Raw genomic sequence first — 22,719 nt, 5'->3', positions numbered from 1 at the left:
GCTTAAATTTGCTTTTGTTGCGTTTGCTGGAAAAAAAATTTTTAATCCAATTTTCAGTGTTGTAATTTTTGAAATATTAACTGTATTTTAGTTGTCTGTCAAAAGTGGTATATGATAAATGTTGGATTATTCCCTCATATTTGTTCTTATTACCTGATTTTTTGATTAGGTTTTATTCCTTTTTACTAGCCTGACCTCCATATTACAATTATAATTTTCTTTTATAGATTGTTTCTGTCTAATAGGTCAAAGGTTTACAAATCCCCAAGGAATGCAAGAAAAATCATACATTGTATGTGATGAAATAATACCCAATAGGAAATAGTGGTTACTTCAATCCTACTGTCTTATCTCATTGCCTGGCTGCATAGGAGACACACACTAAATGTTTGCTAACTGAACATAAAATGTTAGATTATGTCCTTGCATTTTGTTAAAGCTGACATGGTGACTGCTGAATTTACCATTTGAGTAAGATGGGTTTTCTTCTTTTGCAAGTGGGAAAAACAATTTTCTATAGTATCTATTCTGAGAAAGCTATATTTGATGGGGATAAATATTTTGCCAAAAGTCAGGTACCATTGTGTCTGGTACTAAATATCTCAATGGATGACTGAAAAAAAAAAGTGGAAGGAAGGACAAATGGACAGAAGAAAATATAGCTTATCATTCTAGACAATTTTTAATATTTTCTTCTTAAAAAATCTTGTTTTCTAGGTATTTTTAATTATAAGTGACTGTTTTTATAACAGGTTAATAATATATGGTTGAAAACCATAAATCCCAGTTAAAGAAAATGTGGAATCTAAAAAACTGGAGAAAATCACCTTAGAGCTGTGTGATTGAGTATAAAATGATTTTAAGTATGTTCTTTATCGTTCTGAACCTGTGCTGTGAGAAAGAATTATAAATCTCCATTTATTATATCTCTGAAAACTTAATTTAGAAGTTAAGGAATTTTTTAAAAAGCTCTTAAAACAAGCTCTTATATTCCAGAATTACTTTTATAGAAATTTTAGTTTGAAATACTAATCAGCAATATGACTCTATAATAAATGTTATTTGTCAGAAGTATTATAACTAAAATCACTTCCCAGGGAGGAGCTCTAAAGGGAAAATTTATTTTGGAATCCAGTAGCTTATTGACTTGGGATTTAGAAACACCTCAGTAAGCAAGGTATGCACACATGCCTTTTTACCTTGTACATAAACGATACCACCATCAATAATCAACACCAGGATTTTCAATTCTAGGATGACTGAATAACAGGAACGATAGTTTGTGTTATGTTCCTTTTGTTATGCTTGTGTTGTGCATTTTAGATTTGATTTTATTGTATCCTGAATCTTTTTTCCTCTAATGTTTATTTTTAAAGCACTTTGTTTTAATATTTATTTTGTTCTCCAGCTGATAATATATCCTTAAGTATTTGATAATTAGGTTCTGATTTTTTCTTTCGTGTCCCTTGACAGAGATCTGTTATGTGGAAATATTAATACACAAAATAGCTTTAGCAGAATGGGTGAAGGTGATCAAAAGGTTAAAAAAAAGTAACTTTAGCTAGCTCTGCTTGAAACAAGATAATACACTAGAACCTAATCTCCAGTAGATTATTTAATTTCTAAAATTCCTTTCAGCTTCAAAAGTTGGTGATTGTTTTAACTGGTAATAAAAGTAGCCAAAGAGCTGTACACAGTGGAATAAATGTGGGGACAAAAGCTGTAAATATAAGAGGATCAGAAGACTTAAAATTACAGCAAACATTATTGTAGGCGAAAACTAGGAATCTAAGAAGTTCATTGTTCTGTTCTGGAAGTCCAGTGACTAGGAGGTTTTGTTCATGCTCTGTGAGCAGTGAGTCTCTAAGTTGCACTTCTACATTGCCACATTGATGCCTTTAATCACATGAAATTCAACATGCTCAAAAAGTAAACCTCCTCCAGAAGTTCTTTTCATCTTTCAGCCCTTTCTGTTTATGGCTCCACCATTCTCTCATTTACCGGGAATGGGGAATCCTTCATGACAGCTTCTTTCCTTTGTCACAGGTGGTCATTTGCCTGCAAATACACTTACTTTGTCCTTGTCCCCTTCCTCCCTGTTCCATGCTTCCATCTTCTGCTCTTTTTCATTTGTCAAACTCTTATCCATCCCTTAATGCCATTCTATATGCTACCTTAATATTCTCAACTTCTTAATATCTTCTCAACTATGTCCTCAATATTCTCATTTATAAATCTCCTTTCCCTGATTTCATAGCTTCAGTGTACTGGTTTTACCACTTCATGGTTTTATGATTACTCTTTTAACTTTTTTGTTTGATTATATTACCAGACTATACAGTTCTTGAAGTTAAGTACTGTGTCTTTTACATTTTTATATCTTCTCCAGTGCTTACTGTTCAGTGCCTTTTATATATAGATCCACAGTGCCTTCCTTACCTGCTGTTCCAAAATCTAAAATGCTCTGAAAAGCTATGGTTGGTTTCTGTGTGTGTGTGCATGTGTGTATGTGTGTTTGGTATTATACTTATTTAGCAGCAAAACCTGACTTGACAAGACATGAGGCTGTTCATGTTGTATTATGAAAAATTACTGTGTTTTTGTAGGTTAGAAACAGTTCAGTAGAAGTAGTTTCATGTGGTTTACCTGTAATCTTTATTTAACCTATTTAATGAGAATTTTTATAGATTTTGAGACAGAAATATTAATGAGTGTTATTATGGGAGTATGATTGTTTAATTAATAGGAATAATAAATGAATCATTAATATGTGAAAGGAGTCTTTATGATGCAAAAAGTCTAAATTCTGGTAATATCTGGGGATCTAAAAATGTGGTAACCAAAAGTCCTGATTTAACTGAGGCAAAACCAGTTTATACTTGTCTAGGTGTAAAAGCCCTGATTTGGACAATAAATTATATGATCACCCTACCTATAGCAGATATCCCTGCAACAGCTGCCTGTTTTGGTAGGGGATGAAATCTTTTAGCTGCATAATGTAACTCTTGTTTTGGTCAAAACAAGATATATAATAAGTTGTTAAGACTTCTAATGCATCTGATATTAGGAGTCAGGGTGTATTAAAATTGCTGGAAAGTTGAGGTTTCTGTTTTCTTTTGTTAAGAGTAGTGAGTTAAAAAGGACATTGGCAAGAAATAGTTATATAGACAAACAAGCTGCCATGATAGACATGATAGAAGTGTCTTTTGATTAAAAGAAAAAGTCAGCTGCACTTTCAGAGTTCTTTAGCTGATCATAGTATTTGCAAATATGGCTTTTATATATATATATAAAATATAAAATAATAAAATTACCTGAGATGTAGGCAAGGGTGAAAATCATTCTTGTCTTCTGGCCTAGAATTAACATAGCCTAGCCAGATAAAAATGAGGTACTTTCTGAGGCTGAATCTAATTCAGGGCAATGTTTTATATGGTAATTTCATATCTCCTCTATTCACAATCCTAAATACAACCTAAGATTCTTACAGCTATATTGACTCTGGATCATCCTTGTTAATGATTTCACTAGTCATGTAACCAGCAAGAATCAAGGCTATTCCTGGATGGGGTCTTCCTGCCTTCTTTGGGTCCATTTGGTTCGGCAGTGATATAGGGGCTACATGCCTTAATAGAATAGGGCATTCTCTGGTAACAGAGGGATGGCAGGGCAAGAAATGATTAAAATGAATTCTGGGACCTATTTAAAAGTACTAGATAGCAGTAGGAGTCCTAAAAAAGTCTGGGAAAGGTGAAGGACTTAAGACTCATTCTGTTGGTTTCTTCCCTTGGCAGAATGAAATTAACACCGAACATATGGTCAGCTCCATAGATTCTGACAAACAAGATTCTCCCCCTCCAAAACCACCAAGGACCCGCAGGTATTGTACGTCACATTTTCTTAGAAAGGATACTTTATTTTACTCACTGTTACTAAAATAAAAAATTCTGACTGTTTCTGAGGGTCTTTAAAAAATATTTATTATCATTCTTTTGTTTAGTATGTAGCATATGTATGGCAACTGATTCTTTTTACTGGTGTACTGTAAAAAATTCTTTTCAATTTGGATAAAATTTCAGTAGTATACTATACCAGAACAGTGAGCATAACTATGAATTGCCTATAGCTCATCTTTCGGTCTGTGGTACAGCTAAAAATTTAGCTACTCTAAAGATTTCAATTTTCTCATAATGACTGAACATGTAATATGATTGTCAAAAATTGTATACATATTGAAGAAGTTATGTGAAGATGATTAATAACATTACTAGTAAAGATGAGTTTATTTCTTCTACATTTTCTTACTTTCATACCAAGCTCATTTTTAATAGTTAAAGCAACGTATATTCCTGTCCCCCTTTCTTCCTTTTTCTTTCAGGGTAGATGCTAAGTCAGTTAGATGGTAGTATGGAAAGAATACAGATAGAGTCAAAATGATTTAGTTTCAAATCCTTTTCAGCCACTTATTAGCTCTAAAGTCATGAGTAACTCACTTAACTTATTTGATCCTTAGGGGATTATTTTTCTTTAAGTATTGTCCTAAGGATTAAATAAAATAAAGTATGTGAAAATGCTACTTTTAAGACCTGGCATATACTTCGTTTTCATTAAATGTTGGTTTTCCCATTATAATATGATGTTAAGATTGAGTTATTGAATTATTTTTAAAAGGAGGCACAGTAGATGATCTATAATAAAACTATAGAATGATTTATATTATGTCTTGTCTTGAACATAGATCTGCCTAAACAGATTGACCTTCCCTCAGAGTAGGTATTATATAGGTATTCATCAATTCTTTCCCTTTAGAAGTCTGATAGCAGTTCTCTAAAGTTGGATAAGGTGACTATGGTTGTGTCTTGGCATTGAGTTGCTGCACCTTAATGAGATCATCCCTCTACACAAAAGAAAAAAAACCTACAATTCCCTCAATAACTAAGGCAAGATGTAGTAGCTTTTATAGTCTCTGGCATGGCTTTTTGCACACTTCTCTAAGGAAGATCAGAAAGCCTATGTAGGGTCTAGGTCTCAGCATCTAAATGCTCAGGGTGTTAACTGGGTGCTAACACTTCCCAGTAGTTCTTTCCTGTTTGATTTCCACTTTGGTATTTACTGTGGAAGGTAACCAGTTAAAACCTATAAACTGTTAGTCTTCTAATTTCTTTGTCCCCCATATGTGTTCTGTAGAGTCCTAACAGAAACTATAATGACCTTAAAGGAAATTAAGAAACATTTTTGCTACCCTAATATCTTTTAAATTGGTTTTTGAGGTTGAGCCAATGTAGAGGTTCTCAAAGTGTACACTGATGTGTGTGATTTATATGGTCATTTACCTCCAACAACAAATAGTGGTACCCTTTTCCTAATTTTGAATCAAAAAAAAAAAGAGTAGAATGTTCTGAATTTTAAACCTTTCTCATATACCTTTTCCAAAGTTTGGCTCTTGTTAAAGAAGTAGCAAATGAGTATTAACAGAAAAATGTTCATTCAGCTTATGTGCCAGGATTTTATTTGGGGATTATGTGCTCAAATTTTTATATGTATGTGATTTTATATTACAAGCTTAGATTATCTTTTTACTTATTCATGCAATAGAGTCAAATGGCAGAATTTTATTATATTCCACAAAGAATACCTTGCTAAATGAAAATAAAATCACAAGAGTGTAAGATTCATATAAAGTAAATCTTATCAAACAGTATATTTTTCATTATGGTGACAGTAAGCAAGTTAATCAGTTATTTAGAGTAAGTACTTTGGAATTACTGGAGAAGTAACTAGAGAGGAAGGCTCATGTTTGTTGTATTAGATTGAGTCAGTCATAAGATTCTGGTTTATAAATACTTAAAGAAATCATTGTAGATTTTGAATAGCAGATTTCATTTTCTATTTTTAATACGTATTTCGTTAAACTAATACAACTCTCAGTATTTTTTCACTGACACCAGCATTCTGGAAGTATACTTTGTTAGTTATTTCTATAAACAGTCAACAAATTTACTACGGAGACAAAAAAGGACACCTTAGTAAATTTTCTTTATTTATAAATATTTCAGAGACAGTGACGGTACACTTGATGCTCCTAAGGCCTCTCACTTCAAACAAATTTAAGTTGGAATAGGATTGAGAGAAAGACAGAAAGTGGTTCTGTTTTAGACATTTTGATACCTAGGTTTACTGAGGACTCTCTATATAGCTTATATAGAAAACTTGGACATGAATAAATCTTTCACATGTTGGGTACAGTATCATGAAGTACCAAGGAGTGACCCCTGGTAAGCACCAAGATTTGTGAAGAGCAAACTAAAAGAAAGCTGTAAAAGAAAGAGAGAGACAGAGACAGAGAGGGGAAGGGAGGAAGAAAGAAAAAGAAAGGAAGGAAGGAAGAGAGAGAGAGAGAAAGGGAGGAAGAAAGAAAGGAAGGAAAGAAGAAGGAAGGAAGAAAGAAAGGGAGGAAGGAAGGAAGGAAGAAAGGAAGAAGTAAGAGGCAACCAAGGGATAAAGGAAAACCAGGAAACAGTGGCATTATAGAGGCCATGAAGGAGACAAGTTTTGTATCTGGCAGAGAAAAGATTAAAAAAGAGATCCCCTTCAAAATATAAAACATCTGGAAATAACCTTAAAAAGCAGAACCTTAGATAGAAATGTATTCATTTGTATTAATGACAAAAATTAAGTATTCTTAGTTGGGAAAGTTAAATGTAATTTACCGTTTTTCAATGATATGTAAATACCAATTCTTTTTAAATTTGATGCAGTTCAAATGAGAAGACCAAAGGAATTTTTTCTGAACCTGACAATATAGTGTTAAATTTCATTTGTGAGAATAAAGAGGCAAAAATACCAAAGAAAACTTAGGATGAAAGTAATGATGAGCAAGGAGCAACACTTTTAAAATTATAAAGCTATATTTAAAACAGTCTGTTAGTGGTATAAGAATATATCAGTTGATGGAGTTGAAAAAGCAGCTAAGGAATAGATCCTGTAATGAATTAGTCTAACATATACTAAGTAGGAAAAAAGAAGAGGGTTATTTATTAAGTGATGTTCTAATATTATTAACCATTTGGGGGAAAATATATTTAGATCCTTGGATCACACCAAATACCAAAGTAAGCTTCAGATATTTAAATAAATTAAATATAAAAGGTCAAATCATTGAAACATAGAATATAATTTAATGTTTGATACACTTGTAGAAGGGGATATAATAGAAGACATAAAGGAAATCACAAAGGACAAGATTGATTAATTTGACCACTTAAAATTTTCAAGTTCTAAATAATCATTCCAAATTGGCATTTTTTTTAAGATTAATACGGGAAGATTTTAGCGTGCTTACTGTAGTTCTCTGATTTCCTATGTTTTCTCATCTTCCTTTTTTAGATCATCATGTATTCTCTGTTCATTCTGTAGATAGTCAATGTCAAAGTGATTAGTGATGTAGAGAATCCAGTAATTTTTATAGTAATCTCGATCACATGGATGTCAATATAGACTGTTCCCAAAGGTGCTGACCTGCATTGGCTAGCAGAGTTCAACTAAGAACACACATCTGTTATCTTCTAGTCCATTGCTTTTTTCATTATATGGTATTACCTCCCTAGAAGAAAGGATAGTAGTGAAGGTTTTTTGTTTTTAAAATATTATGTTCTTGTGGGAGGGTATATAACTCAGTGGTAGAGTGTGTGCTTAGCCTGCATGAGGTCCTGGGTTCAATCCCCAGTGCCTCCACTAAAAGTAGGTAAACAGATAAACCTAATTACCTACCCCTTGCCTGAAAAAAAAAATTTGGTAAAAAAAAAGTTATGTTCTAATATTTTGGTTGTCATTTCCTGCACCGCCATAATCTTTCCACCCTACATAAAATCCAGCCTAAATTATTATAAGGAAAGTAGTTTTCTGAGTTTCTATAAAACATCAGTTTGAAACAAAAGTTATAGTCCACTAATTTTAAGATCTGGTCATACAAATTAAATGTAAAATTTCTATATTATAAAGTCCAAACTTCTTACTGTGAAAAATCTGGGCCGTCACAGTATGGTTCCAACTTACTTTTTTAGCCTTATTTTACACTATTACTCTATACTCCTTAGGGACCCAAACTATTGTGTTCATTGTTCTGTCTTCTTCTAGTAGTAATGCCTGGCAAGTGGTAGGTCTTGAATGTTGTGTTTTGTTTTTGAAGTGAAAAATGCCTTCCTCCGAACAGATGAAATTAAGAACAATATTTACAATCAGAATGATGCAAGTCATATTATATTTAGTCAGGGGAATTTTTTTCCATCAGAATACCTAGTGAAAATATGAATGTTGAATACTATAGTGGAAAGTCAGTATGTAGCATATGTTTTTTGTGACTGGGCTTATAATTTTTGTGCACATCAAAGTGCTATAAAAGTGTTTTAAGCCTATTTCAACAAACCTTCAGGAAGGATAAGGGGAAAGTCTGTTAGTGTAATGATCAATCAAATTTGACTAGCCAAAAGAACCACAAAGGGACATGAGAAAACTTTTGGAGGTGATGGAAATGTTTATTACCTTGATTGTGGTGATAGTATATGTATATGTTCGAACTCATCAAATTGTATACATTAAATATGTGCAGGTTTTTGTATATCCACTATACCTCCATAAAGCTATTTTTAAAATGTGAGTAGCCAAGAATTTATTTACTATGTACATATCAACATCATGTACAGACTACTGCTTCTAAAAGCAGTAAAATAGTTTACAAGACTGTTGGTTAGGTAGGCAGTTTAAATATATTTAATTCTGGTCCCTCCCTAAACTTCCTATAATTATAGTGAAGGAATATAAAAATTAAAAAGTTTAAAAGCCAGAAAATTGAAGAGGAAATGGCAGCAAATTAGATTTTGACAAAATTTTGGAAAGTGGAAAGTACACTGACCCATGAAAAGGGACTTAACAGAACAGAAAAAGCTAAAACTTGCTTTTCTGTGGGTGAGTAAAGCCAAGAAGCAGCAAGATGATTCTATTCAAAGAACCCCCAGAATGGCCCAGAAATTGGAGGTCCCTCTTAAGACTGGTATATAGGATAGAACTGAAGATCAGAAGAGTCCTAGAATGTCTCTATAAAGAATGTTTAGAACCCCAGATTCCTTCCGTTGAATTGAGCAAGCAGTTGACAGCTTCTTCCAAGCCTGGATACATAGTAGGAGGGATTTACTCTGGAGTGGTTGAACCTGGACGTATCTGGATTTGGAACATCAGGTCCAACTGATGGTGGGGTTGTTAGTGCCTTACTGAAAGCAGGAATCTGCATGCTGATTCCTCCAGCTCCCTTGTTCTCAGCCCTTGTTTGGCTCCCAGGATACTAGCAGCCACTTAAGGTGGGAGACAGAATCCCTCTTTTGAAAAACTAACCAGCCCAAGAGAGGAAATCTACAGTTATTTATTGATGGTTGTGGCCCACCAATGATATTGCAAGGGCTATATTCAGTCACCAAGCAGTGAGATGACCACAGAGCCACAAGCCCTCCCCCTGACAATTACGTACACATCTTTCAGTCATTTAAAATGTTCCATTCCTAACAAATGAACAGAACCAGGAATTATCAGACATTTGACAAAGCCTCTAACATGAAAGACGGATCCAAATAAGCAGGAATAAAAGGAACACGGAGGAAATGGAGACAACACACAGTAGAAAAAAGATGAGGTGGGGAAAACTGTCCATTTTTCTCAGGAAGTAGGAAATACTGCAACCATGAAATAAGAACTGGGTCATAATAAATAAAAAGATCTTGGGAATTAAAAATATAATAGCATAAGTTTTAAAACTTAAAATTTAATTTTAATTAAAGAAGGCTGGAAGATAGTCAAGGAAATCTCCCAAGAGAATGGACAAATAGAGAAAATAGGAGAGAAGATAAAGAAATTAGAGAATCAAAATAGGAGGTCCGTCACATAATAATAATTATTATATCTAAAGCTAATACGGCCTGGAAGGAGAGTGGAAAAGAAGAAATTAGCAAAGAAGTAAGTATCTAATATTAACTTTAATTAGCTTTCATAGAAAGTTCTCAATGTAATGCATTAAAAAATTGTAATACACTGGATTAAAAAAAGTTACACAATGAGATTGTAGAATATCAAGAATAAAAAAGAACCTAAAAGGTCCAAGAGAGAGAAAAAACAGCCAGTATTCAAAGGAACAGGAATCAGAATTATAAAATTCTGAAGGAAAATTATCTATACTCTAGAATTAATATACTTTTTCCAAAAGTCAATAACCTTGAAACTATAATACTCAAATGTACAGGCCTCAAGAAATTTGTTTCCTCTGTATAGTCCTTAAGCAACGGGGAGATATAACCCACTAAATCAAAGGAATGTATCTAGAAAAAGGAAGATGGGGCCTGGGAAACAGGAAGAGTCTGATACAGGAGAGAATATCAGCTCTGTGGTGACCTCAGGAGACAGTGGTCCACACTGGAGCAGGAGGCTCAAGTTTCTAAGAGGGATGTCTGTGGTATTGATGGTTACCTGGTATGCTTGACCAATTGAGAGGAGGTGTACAAATCTGCAGGTAAGTTTGAAGAAGGACTGGATTACTGATGATACATAGGAAACCCAGGGCAGTTATTAGGGAAAAACAAGAGTTGTATAAGAAAATATAGGAAATCATGGTATCATCAGTATGAGTAATAACTATAGTCGTAAGATTGCACTAACCAAAAATTATAATATAAAAGTATTGGGAAGATGGAGAAGACATTTACATAGTAGGAAGGAAGTAGAGAATTATGAAGTAGAAAGATCAGGTAATAACAGTTTTATGCATTTTGAAATATAAAGATAAATCTTATAAGCAGCTGTTTTTAAAAAGCTGAAACTCGATGTCTCGGTAACTGGATGGCTATGGGAGGTGACTGTTGGGTTTTTATTAAAATTCTTGTATTGACTTATTTAAACAATGTACATGTATTACTACCTTGTTAAACGTTAAATTTCTTAGTTTTGCTAATTTTTATTCATAACCAGACTTTACTGACTTTTAATATAATAGACTTAGCTACATAACTGTTCCCTATCAACTTATTTTTTTAAAAGGATGACCCTTCTTACAATACTCTTTCCTCAATGTTTTTCAGTTGCCTTGTAGAAGGGGATGCTAAGGAAGAAATACTGCAGCCTCCGGAACCTCACCCAGTACCACCCATCTTGACACCTTCTCCCCCCTCAGCTTTTCCAACAGTCACTACAGTGTGGCAGGACAATGACAGATACCATCCAAAGCCAGTGTTGCACATGGTGTCATCAGAACAACATTCAACAGACCTCAACAGAAACTATAGTAAATCATCAGAACTAATAGGGAAAAATGAATCAACTATTGAACAGATAGATAAAAAATTGGAGCGAAATTTAAGTTTTGAGATTAAGAAGGTCCCTCTCCAAGAGGGACCAAAAAGTTTTGATGGGAACACGCTCTTGAATAGGGGACATGCAATTAAAATTAAATCAGCTTCAGCTTCACCTTGTATAATTGATAAAATCTCCAAGTCACAGGAATTGAGTTCAAGGGATCTAAAAGTTGATGTTATTTCTCAGAATTCTTGTGTGGACTGCAGTGCAACACAATCAAGTATAGCCCCAGTTATTCCACCAGAAGAAGCACAGAAGAATTCAGACACACCTCCAAGGCCAGACCGCTTGCCTCTTGATGAGAAAGGACAAGTAACGTGGTCATTTCATGGACCTGAAAATACCCCACACATGCCCAATTCATCTGAAGGCAAATCCTCAGATCTCCAGTGTGAAACAACAAAAACTGTGAGTTTAACACCAAGCCCCACAGCACAAGTTGAAACCCATGATCTTGTGGATCATAACAGTTCCCCTCTACTCAGAGCACCCCTCAGTTTTACTAATCCTCTTCACTCTGACGACTCGGACTCGGATGAAAGGAACTCTGATGAGGCTGTGACCAAGAATAAAACCAATATTTCAACAGCAAGTGCCACTGTTTCTGCTGCCACTAGTACTGAAAGCATTTCTACAAGGAAAGTATTACCAATGTCCATTGCTAGACATGATATAGCAGGAACAATACATTCAGGTGCTGAAAAAGGTAATAATAATAGTATCTAACACTTAAATATTTTTACTATGTGCCAGTCACTGTTCTAAGCACTTTAGCTATATTAATTCATTATGGTTTATTCCACACTTTACTGCAGAACCTGTGGCAAAATTTCATTATTATCGATACTGTTTTTTTTAAAGTAAGCTTTTATTGTTAACTTACTTAGTTTGGCCACATGGCATTACTGGATTTTGTGTTTCCAAAATATTTCAATTGTTGTAACTGAAAATTTTCTCTTCTTATATCTTACAGCTCTTAGTATTTATATGGGTCAGAAATTTATATGACTGAATAATTAGAAATAATTTAGGGAAGATAAAATTACTTAAAGTGACAGTGACACAAATGTTGTCAAGTGGCTTGACTGGCCATTTAATTTCACCCATATATATATTACAAACATCTATTTCATTACCTTTTTATGCTCTTTTAACTAGAAAATACCTTTTTAAAATTCTCTTCACAAATGCTTGTAAAAAAAAAAGCTCCTTTCAACCCTAGGTTTAGCCAAAAAGCAATATTGCAGCTACTCAGCAGAATATGGGAAGTTTAATTCAGTTGGTAGTAAATGGGGTATTTACATACCTAGTTCTCAGTGCTAATGCTATTTAATTAATGACTCTCTTCTTTAAGCAATCTAAGCATTTCAGGATAAAGCATGCCCTCATTTCCCAAGATGTGTTATTGGTTCTGAAACTTCTCTTTATAATCTGCTAAAAATTACCATGGCTACCATCTCAAATAGACTATAAAGTTGAGAGCAAATGTATAAACACAAAAGCTATTTACTGATAGATTGATTATCAGTAGTCTTTCATTTGTCAGTGAACTTTGGTAGTGACACATACAGGCTGGTATTTATAACATGCAGGCGAAATAAGTACTGAACTTGAAAGATGACTTTTTCTATTTCTGACCCATTAAGTACCACCCATACTGTGGTACCTTTATTTTGCTCAACTCACACGTACTTTATTTATTTATTTTTTACCTTGAGAATGTATCTAGTAGAGTAGATGACAGTCTAAGCTAGTTTTTAAAATTTACAGGATTCTGTTTTGTTGATTCTTCTATGTTTTATTTGAAGGCTCTTCAGAAGTTAATGGTTGCCACAATAAATACTACATTACCAGTTTGGCATAATTTAAAATTGTTAATTTTTTTTTCTTCCTCTACTTCAGAGTTTGAAAATAACTGTCAAGTTGTAATTATACAAGAAAATGTGTAGATAAAAAATTTTCATTTTGGGCTTTTTTACTATATCAGGCATATGTTTTATATCTAGGAAATATATTTTTTAAACCATTACTAGAAATAGAATTTGGTGAGGACAAGGAAGGATTCATGATATGATATGCTCATTATAAGTACTGCCACATGACCAGTCTTGGTGATAACAGAAAGGGATCCTTTAAAATACCACATACTGTGCAGTCTTAATAGTTGAAAGCACCCTACTATATACCAGCTCACTTCTGTTCTCTCCATTTTATATTTATTTCGAAGCAAAGATAGCTGTAAATGTGATTTCTGATTTCTTTTCACCCTACCCTAACTATGCTAAATGAGTTCAGTATTAACAGAGATTTTCCTGTGTAAGTGTTCTGTGTTGTAACATAACTACAAGCAGTCCTATTTTTAATGTTATTAATTATTTACCTTGTAGAGGAACCACTGGCACAAGGATTAGAGTATTGTTTGCTTGTTTGTTTTAGAATTTGTTGTGGAATAATTTTGATACCTAAAACTACCTTTTACATAGGCTACTGCCTGAAAAAAATTCCTGGCTATGCATTCTGATTATAGTATTGACTCAGGCCTCCTGAAAGATTTCTGAAACTTGGCTACACGAGGCTTCCATAAAGTGTATGATTTACAAAAGCCTGTGAAAAGTGTGCAGTCTCTAGGTAACCTCTAAAACAGAAGTTTTAGAAAAGGCAACCCAAAGATCTATGAAGTTGAGGAGCAACCCAAAGATCTACGAAGTTGAGGAGCAAAAGCCATAGTTAGAAAATAAAGTCTTTAAGAGTGAGGATTGTTATAGCAGACGAGATATTTGATACTTAATGTAAACAAGCAAGACTGCCCTTCCTGATTTGTTCATTTAATTATGAAATGGCACGACAATGCCAAGATTATGCATCCCTTTCTTCCAATTGCCATCTCTTCACTGTGAGCTGTTAGTAACAAAAGGGCAAAGGGAAGTATTGCTCAGACTGTTAGTTACTACCAGATAAGGTAGATAGTTCTTTAGTGGCTTAACTTTATATACAAGAGAGAGTTCCAGTACTCAAGATAGTTTATATAGATACAAAGTACTGGACTTGAAGTCTTCTCTCAGCAGGACCTAGAAGCTTTATTTTCTTGTGTCTTCAACTAAATAAATGTACGAGGGACAAAAGCAATCATACCTGGCTCAAGCTTGTTGAAAATTGCAGTGCTTGTTGAAAATTGAAACAGCTTTACTTGATTTTCAATCTCTTTTTAATGCAAAGCCTATTAAATGTGGTAAAACAGCAAAGTATCAAGGCAAGATTGTTCATTTTTTTAAGAGAACAGTTGTCAACACCCAGAAAAAATAATATAGGATCCTCACATCTTCCTTTCTTTGCCCCACGCTCCCTAACCTGAGGGTCCACACACAGAACTGTATCCTTGTATTTTCTTTTTCTACCTCCAGTGAAACTTCAGAGGATCTAGTACTCTCATTCACTTTATGCCATAATAAGGCTCTGACTACTAAGGATTACTTAAATTAGCTCTTGGAAAGATAATGCATTTGTTTTTACTGGTGAAAAGCTTTTATATAGCTTTCAGTCAGTATTCTCAAGGTACGATCATGTGCCATTATTCACAAGATTTTAGGCAATAAATGAACATTCAAAAAATTCTAATGATTATATTTTTATATGTATTTGAAAAATAACTAGCACTTTAAATTTGTTATTGTAGTCATTGTTTACAACATGACTGAACTATATAGTTAAAAATGAGTGGGATTTTTAAAAATAGGACATATGGTCCACAGTATGGCAATAGTCATAAAAGAAGTTAAGCAGTTGATTATAGTTTGGGAAACACTCACTTAAGTCAAATGCCATAGCTTTCCTTTGTGGACTCCAAGCATCATCAGCAAGCCCAGAAGAGCAGGCACTTCCCTGCTGGCTTCTCTGCTGAAGATGCTTTCCGACTCAGAGGACAGTGTGATTAATGCCTGCAGGAAAGTCATGGGAGAGTCATTTTCTCTCTGCAGCAGTGATGGAGTTCATTTTTGGTTCAATAAGCTTCATAATTCTTTATTACAAGTGGAGTGGTAAAGATATCTTGTTTATTTTTTGCATTTTTAAAAACTGGTTCTCATATATTTGTGGCAATGATTTTTTCAAATATCAAGAAAGCTCTTATTTTGCTTAGATAAGTTCATTTTGTAATTAGTTAATATTTTTTAACAAGTTCATAATTTGTCTGAATTTCATGTTTTTAATATAGATGTGGATGTTAATGAAGATTCACCTCCTCCCCTACCTGAAAGAACTCCTGAATCTTTTGTATTAGCAAGTGAACATAGTGAGTGTCTCTTCTGATTTTACATATTTCATACTGTAATAATAAACTCTGAGAAACATGGCTGATGTTAATCTAGTTGCTGCTGAGCTATGTAATTAAATTCAAAAACAGATTTGAGTTGATATTGACAAATCTTTTTAATTCCTTGCTTGAAAAAATACTTTAAAATGGTATTTTTTATTTGCTAATGGCTTCATTTATGTTAAATCCTATAATTCAGTGAAATGCAATTATAACTGCATGCAATTTATTATCTTTTCATTCATTAAAAATAGCACTTATTTATGAAAAGATATTAATTGCTTCACTTGGTGACAGTTTGGGTAAGTAAGTATTTAAATTCGGTTGAAGGCAGGCATCACTCAGTGCTGTTAATTGATGGACACTTTCGGTCACAAGAGTTACCAGTGAGAATGGGAGAAAGTGATCATATTTTAGGACATTAATGTATTTCTCCTCCTTCCTGTCCCAAAAAAGAGTACAGAAACAGCTTTAGTATATTTACAGTGTCTCATGCTCAGAGGAAGTGCTCACTAGTCTTATCTGAGTTGCATTTTACCAATATTTTACTAATTTTAACTGATTTTAACAATGTTAAAAACAGTGAAGCCATATATTTCACTAATACTAAATAAATGAGTCTAAACTTGTCATATCTATAGATTACAGTGTGTTTATAGTGAACTCCGAGAATTGAATAATTTTAAGGAAGGAAACTTAAAGGGATTTTCTTTAATAGAAAACTAGAAAATTTTTTTATGGAAGTGATAGTTTCAAAAAGTCTATATGGGATCTGTTTTTGTATATTACTTAAATGAAAAGGTTTCAAGAATTAAAGACGTTAATTTTAATTGTAAGATTTCATTTTTCTCAGATACACCTGTAAGATCTGAGTGGAGTGAACTTCAAAATCAGGAACAGTCTGAACAAAAAAACCCTAAAGTGAGTCCTTTTGGAATTGGAACAGCTATAGCTCAGTATTTTTGTTCTTTTGTTAATTTATCTTACAGTTGATTGTTACAGTAACTGTTACCTTAAGACTATTAAATATAATTTTTGATAAGCATTTCTTATGCTACAATTTTAGATGGAAAGCCTATTAAAATATGAGATCTAAACTATTTTTAAAGGGCATCATGATCTACATATGACCGTCACTGCAGAGTGTTATTTTCCCAAGCTGCTTTTGAGATTTTTAAATTATGCTTTGTTCCAAATCATTTTGGAGGTATGAATGGAACAGGAGTTATTATTTTCAGGGTCATAGTACTTTCCTAGACTTAGTTCTTCTCATTATGACACTAGGTATATTGTCTTTCTGTTTGGTTTTTCTGGTCAGATGAGGCTTTCTTTCACTTTCAGGAAATATTTTGGTAGGTAACTATTTTAACCATGGGAAATACAGTTTTTCATCAACATTAATGTTTTTTCCTATCTCCCTCACATTATTAACTCTGAAATTGGGGTATATCTTAAAATTGATTAAAAAGCATTGTGATACACTTTAATTGGCACATAAAGTATTAGTAACCTAATAATGATACTATGTCTTACAAGCAATGATACCATAATTTGATGAGTATGGTAGAGGGCTGGCAAAATGCAATTGTGTTCCTTTGTGTAGTAACTCTTGAATTTTCAGTTTTTATCCAGAAGGAAAAAGGAATTCTTCTGTCCTTTTACTCCCAGTAAAAACACCATAACATTGAAAATTTTTAACCCTAATTGAAAACACCATTGTTTTCTTTTCCTTTGATGCTGAGAATCTTGATAGACTTTGATTTATTGGGATATATCCTTACAACAGATCAAATTTTCTATTATTTGTACATGAAAGGGATGTATTGTAATAGCTATTAAATGTCTTCCTTATAGGGCTTGACAACCTCTGGAAGTGAAACATGTGGTAAGTTGGATCGTATTCCTTTTTGCTACAGATTATATAGATTAACTTCTATAAAAAAGTCTCATGGTGTATGCTGTTTATTTGATTATTTCTGTATGTGAAAATATGTAGGATAACTCTTCTGGAACTTGAATTATGTAGTATAATTTTTCCAAATTAATTATTATACCAGATATTATTATTGATCAGGAAGATAATAGCATTTAGTATCAGTAGTTAACAGGCTGATGGGGAAGAAATTATTTTTAAATATTTTTATCCATTTTATTTCTGTTGTTTTTAAAAATATTTAGAGTCTAGATTTGACAATGATTTGAAATAAATGCCCCCAAATTAACCTAGATGGTTGAATTGGGTCCCTAAAAATCAGTTGTTTTGGAAATCTTCCTTTTAGGACTTTTACATTTGTGAAGGCCAGTAAAGTTATATTAGATCAACCCAGTGTTATGATGCCAAGTTAGAAAATTTTTCTGCCATATTACTTTTATTACCATAGTAAAAATAGGTCAAGCTATTATTAATTCTTACACATCAGTGACCATGTAAGCAGCTCATCAAACATCCTAGCCTATACAGTTCCCTCAATTTATCTGTCATCTGTGCCCTTACCTTCCATTTTCCTTCAGCTGCTCTCTCCTGGATCTTTGCCTAATGGGGCTCCGTTCATCTCATAAACTCTTACTACTCTATCTACTTTCCTGAGGCAGCATGCTGTAAGGAAAAGAGCTGAAGCTTTAGTGTCAAGCCCACCTGGGTTGGAATCCCATTTTTGCCATTTTACTTACTATGTGGCTTTGGGCAAGTTACCTAATCTTTCTGTGCCTCAGTTTTCTTCTCTGTGAAGTGGAGATAATAGTAGTAAGTAACCTACACTAAAGGATTGTTCCAGAGATTTAATTAAATTAAATCATATAGAGAGTATCAGACACAGTGCATGGCACATGGTAGGCACTGAAATGGCAGCAATGGTAATATTATTATTATGTTATATTACTGCTGCTATGGCTAGATCCCTGGGTCTTTTATTTTCTTAGTACCTATTAACTCCTTTCTGGTTTCTCTTCTCTATTTGATCTAGATACCATCATCCATCATTCTAGTCTTGCTCCCAATTCCCATACCATTTCATTTTACCCCTCAGGATTACTGAACACTGCTAAGAACATCGCTCGGTTTTACAGATTGAACATACAGTTCTAGGTATTCAACCACAGTTGAGCCCTCAGTATTGCTCAGTTATCTTACATGCTCTAGTTTGTACACTGTTCTCCTTGAATTTTTAAAATCTATTTTTTTCTAAAATCATCAATCTCACCTACTCTTTCAGTAGATGACCTTTTACTTCAGTGAGAAAACTGAGGCTTTTAGACTAAACCCTGAATACCTCACCACCACTAGTTTCATCTACATCCCTCTCCTCCCTGCCCCCATTATTATAAAACTTATCACACTACTATAACAGTAAAGGTACTTGTCTGTCTCTCCTACTAAACCAGGGGTTGGCAAACTGTATCCCGCAGGCCTGATACTGCCCTTGGCTTCTTTTCTGCTTCTGTCCAGGAACTCAATAAATGGTTTTTGCATTTTTAAAGAGTTGTTTAAAAATAAAAGCAAAGAAACAAAAATCTGTGAAGAATATGTGACAGAGACCATATGTGGCTTGCAGAGCCTAAAAGTATTCTCTAGACCTTTACAGAAAAAGTTTGCCGACCCCTGTCTAGACTATAAGCACCTGAAGGCAGGGATCATCTATTACTTGACTTGTATTCCAAGTTTCCAGAGAAGTTCCTTACAGGGGTATAGGGGATGTGATAAAGGTTGTGAAAGAATGACTGAATCATGGTAGTTGATTTCCTTATGCAATAGTAATTAAATAAGTAATTTAAAATTTAAGCAATGTTAAAACTTCAAAAGAAAAGAATTACTACCTTTAGGCGCAAATATTAAGTCCATTAATAAACTATGAACTTATTTGCCATTTATTTCCACATAAGGGCATTTCAGTTGCAGTTAAAGTTAAGAACATAAGGAGAATTTCACACTGCGAAAGTACTTGCCACAGATTTCTCAGTGCCTATGAAAATCCCTAGCATGATTTCTGTATACACTACCCCTACATTTATATTTATCTGGGCCTCCAAAATTATGATGCCCAAGAGAGAAAACTTGCTCTTTTAACTAACTGCCCACATTAAAACCATTAGAAGATTCTTCTCCATATAATGCTACACATGATTGTGATTAACAGTGGTTTTGGTTTGCACTTAGATCATCCAGCAGGAGGTATTTATACAGAGACTTGTACAGAATGTCCACCTGCTTTGAGTAACAGGAAAGATCAAATATCCGAAAGTCCAACAGAAGCCACAGAGATTGGTAATGTGATTGCTAAATAATTTTAAACTATAATTATGTAGTTAATGCTGGCAAAAACGAAATAAGAGTTATTTGTCATCATTCCAGGATTTCCTTAAGGCAAAGTTTATCAAATTCTGTGCTATGATTTATTCAGGTTCTTAAATGACACTTGCCAAGAGTAAAACTTATACCATCAGCAATGCTTGGAATTAATTCTGAAGTAAATAAAATAATTTATTCTGTTTTATACTAAGATTAAAACTAAAATATAAAAAACTGTATGTAGTGTGTAAACAAATCTTTGTTTTGTAAAGGCTAAAAATATCTTAGGTGTTTTTCTTACATTATGATAGAATTATTTTTATAAAAGAAGCAATTATTTCCAACTACCTAGAACAAATTTAGTGTTGGTTTGGGTTTGTAGAGTTTATTTAAATTCTAAATTCCCATATGGAAACTTATTTGTTCCACAAAATGAAGATGTCTACAGACATGGTTTAATAGTGTAAAAATATTTCTGAACACTAGCCAATTATTGTGGTGTTTTGATTATAGGTTTTGGTAATCGCTGTGGAAAACCCAAAGGACCAAGAGATCCACCTTCAGAATGGACATGATTCAGGGAACTAAAAGACACTTTAAATTATACTGGAAAATTCAAGTGCCACTGAAAGCCAGATTTATAGTATTCCATCTTAAAAATGTGGGACTAACAGCAGTGTAGATTGTTACCATAGTATTTTTTGCTGGGACCATCTACCTGCCTTATATTACATGTAGGAAAAAGTATTACACATGGTTTATTTTGTAACTTCAAGTATTATTGCCTTAATGTCTCTTAACCCTGTTACACGCTGCTTGTAGACATGTTAATATAGTAATACTTTTATGATAAATTGAGTTTAAGGACTACTCTTTTGCTAATGTTTTATCATGTATGCATTATTTTGTATATGTACAGGGCAAGTAGGTATATAATTTGATAAAGTTGCAGTCATAAAATATTATTAACAGAAGATGTAAGAAATTTCTGCATGGTCTAAATCTTTGTGTACCTTATTTGTAAATTATTTGCCCTGAAGTTTTAGAAAATAGTTTCTGAATTTTAAAATTGCTGGATTCATGCAGCCAGCACTGCAGGTTATCAGAGATCAAAGATTGTAATAATAATACATTTTGTAAATTGTAAGCAAAAAGTTATTTTTATATTATATACTGTCTAATTGTCCATCCTAATTGTCCTTGTTTTCATCTAGTCATGGAGATTCAGTAAGTGCCTTGGAACCATTGAATTCTCTTAGCTCGTGTGTGTTACTTTAATATTGGAACTCAACTGGGATTAGAAGACTATCAAAATATATGTATGTTTCAGGATATTTGACCTGCCATTAAAAAAACAAAAACATTTTTACAGTGCCTACTTGTTTTGGTTTTTCATTCCTCATTTGTGGGAAATTAGACTTAATATCTGCCTTGCTGCCAGCTCAGTCTTATCTTTAAGTCATGAGTGTGAATGGGGTTTAATCTCTTAACTAAAGAATAGGGAGCACCTTCTGCAAGAATATGGCTTTGCAATTCTAACCTACCCTGGAGTCAGCCCTACACATCCTTCTCAGCCTTCTCATCATTGTCTATGAGGATCCCAGGAAAACACCAAACAAAGGTGCAGCTGGGAAAGGGGAACTGGTTTCTCCGCATCCTGCACCTGGAGCCCAGGTCCTATCCATAAGTACCAAGTTTGAATTTTGATGTCATGGACTGAAGTTGATAGGCATCTATATTTTCCCTCTGCATACAAAAGCAGAGAAGAAATTATGAGGCTAAAGTCAGATAAAGTAACCATGTAGGAATAGAAGGAGGATCACTGGAAGAGAAAATAATACTATAATTTCATATCAAAAAATAATTAAAGCTAAATAGTCTTGGGAGGGAGGGTATAGTTCAGTGGTAAAACATGTGCTTAGCACGCACAAGGTCCTGTGTTCAGTTCCCAGTACCTCCATTAAAAAAATTAAAACAAAAAGCTAAAAAGTCTTAGAATTTCACATTTTCTCATATATTTTGGTAAAAAAAAATGTGAATAAGTGGGCCCTTGAAACTCACAAGACACAAACACCTCTATAGTGTATCATTTTCATAATAAGTATAACTGAAAAAATATTTAGTCTCCACACTTAATAATCTTACAACTTTTTATAATACTACAATCATTTATAAAGGTTTTTTTGTTGTTGGGAAGCGGTTGCTTTGGAACACCTTCACTGAAGTATACGTGTATTCAGAAATGTGCAAAAACCATATTACTCATCAGAAAGTATACACTCCTGGGAGTGTGACCACCCATAGGTCAAGGAGTAGAACAGGACCAGCCACTGAAAAGGTTCCCACCTTGGGCTTCTGAGATTTGTTCACTATTATATGTGCACTAGTTGCTTGTTCAGTTTTCATTGCCATAGAGTTTTGTGTTGTATGAATATACCACAGTTTGTCCATTCTGCTACTAAGACATTTGGATTGTTTCTGACTTGAGAAAAATACAAATTTTGTTGCTACAAACATGGTTTAATGTGTTTTGGTGCACCTGTATACATAAATCTGTTGGGTATGTATCCAGGAGTGGAATTTTTGGATCATAGACTATGCATATTTATTCAGCTTTGTAGATAACTGCCAGTTTTCCAAAGTGGTGGTTCTGACTGTCACATATCCTTGCTAACGGTTGGTAGTGCCATCAGTTTTCATTTTATCCATTCTAATGAGTATGTAGTGGTACCGC

General features: G+C 33.7%; 1 protein-coding gene across 3 annotated transcripts in view; it reads left to right on the top strand.

The window, feature by feature from the left end:
• The window catches only part of PTPN12 (protein tyrosine phosphatase non-receptor type 12), a 79,087-nt gene extending 57,728 nt beyond the window's left edge, over positions 1 to 21,359 (top strand). For 2 of the 3 annotated variants that reach the window (XM_032484162.1, XM_032484163.1), the window contains 7 exons: positions 3,795 to 3,880; positions 11,118 to 12,097; positions 15,602 to 15,679; positions 16,554 to 16,621; positions 17,555 to 17,585; positions 19,854 to 19,961; positions 20,499 to 21,359. In XM_032484162.1, the coding sequence (XP_032340053.1) occupies positions 3,795 to 3,880; positions 11,118 to 12,097; positions 15,602 to 15,679; positions 16,554 to 16,621; positions 17,555 to 17,585; positions 19,854 to 19,961; positions 20,499 to 20,560 (1,413 nt within the window). In that variant the 3' untranslated portion in view covers positions 20,561 to 21,359. Of the gene's footprint in view, positions 1 to 3,794; positions 3,881 to 11,117; positions 12,098 to 15,601; positions 15,680 to 16,553; positions 16,622 to 17,554; positions 17,586 to 19,853; positions 19,962 to 20,498 lie in introns of those variants that run through there. The other variant, XR_004321606.1, reaches the window with a different exon arrangement.
• The last annotated feature ends 1,360 nt before the right edge of the window (positions 21,360 to 22,719 follow it).

This window comes from Camelus ferus, chromosome 7, assembly GCF_009834535.1.
Source record: "Camelus ferus isolate YT-003-E chromosome 7, BCGSAC_Cfer_1.0, whole genome shotgun sequence".
NCBI lineage: Eukaryota > Metazoa > Chordata > Mammalia > Artiodactyla > Camelidae > Camelus > Camelus ferus.
Note: the sequence above shows the minus strand (reverse complement) of the source record. Positions and strands in the feature narration are given on the sequence as shown.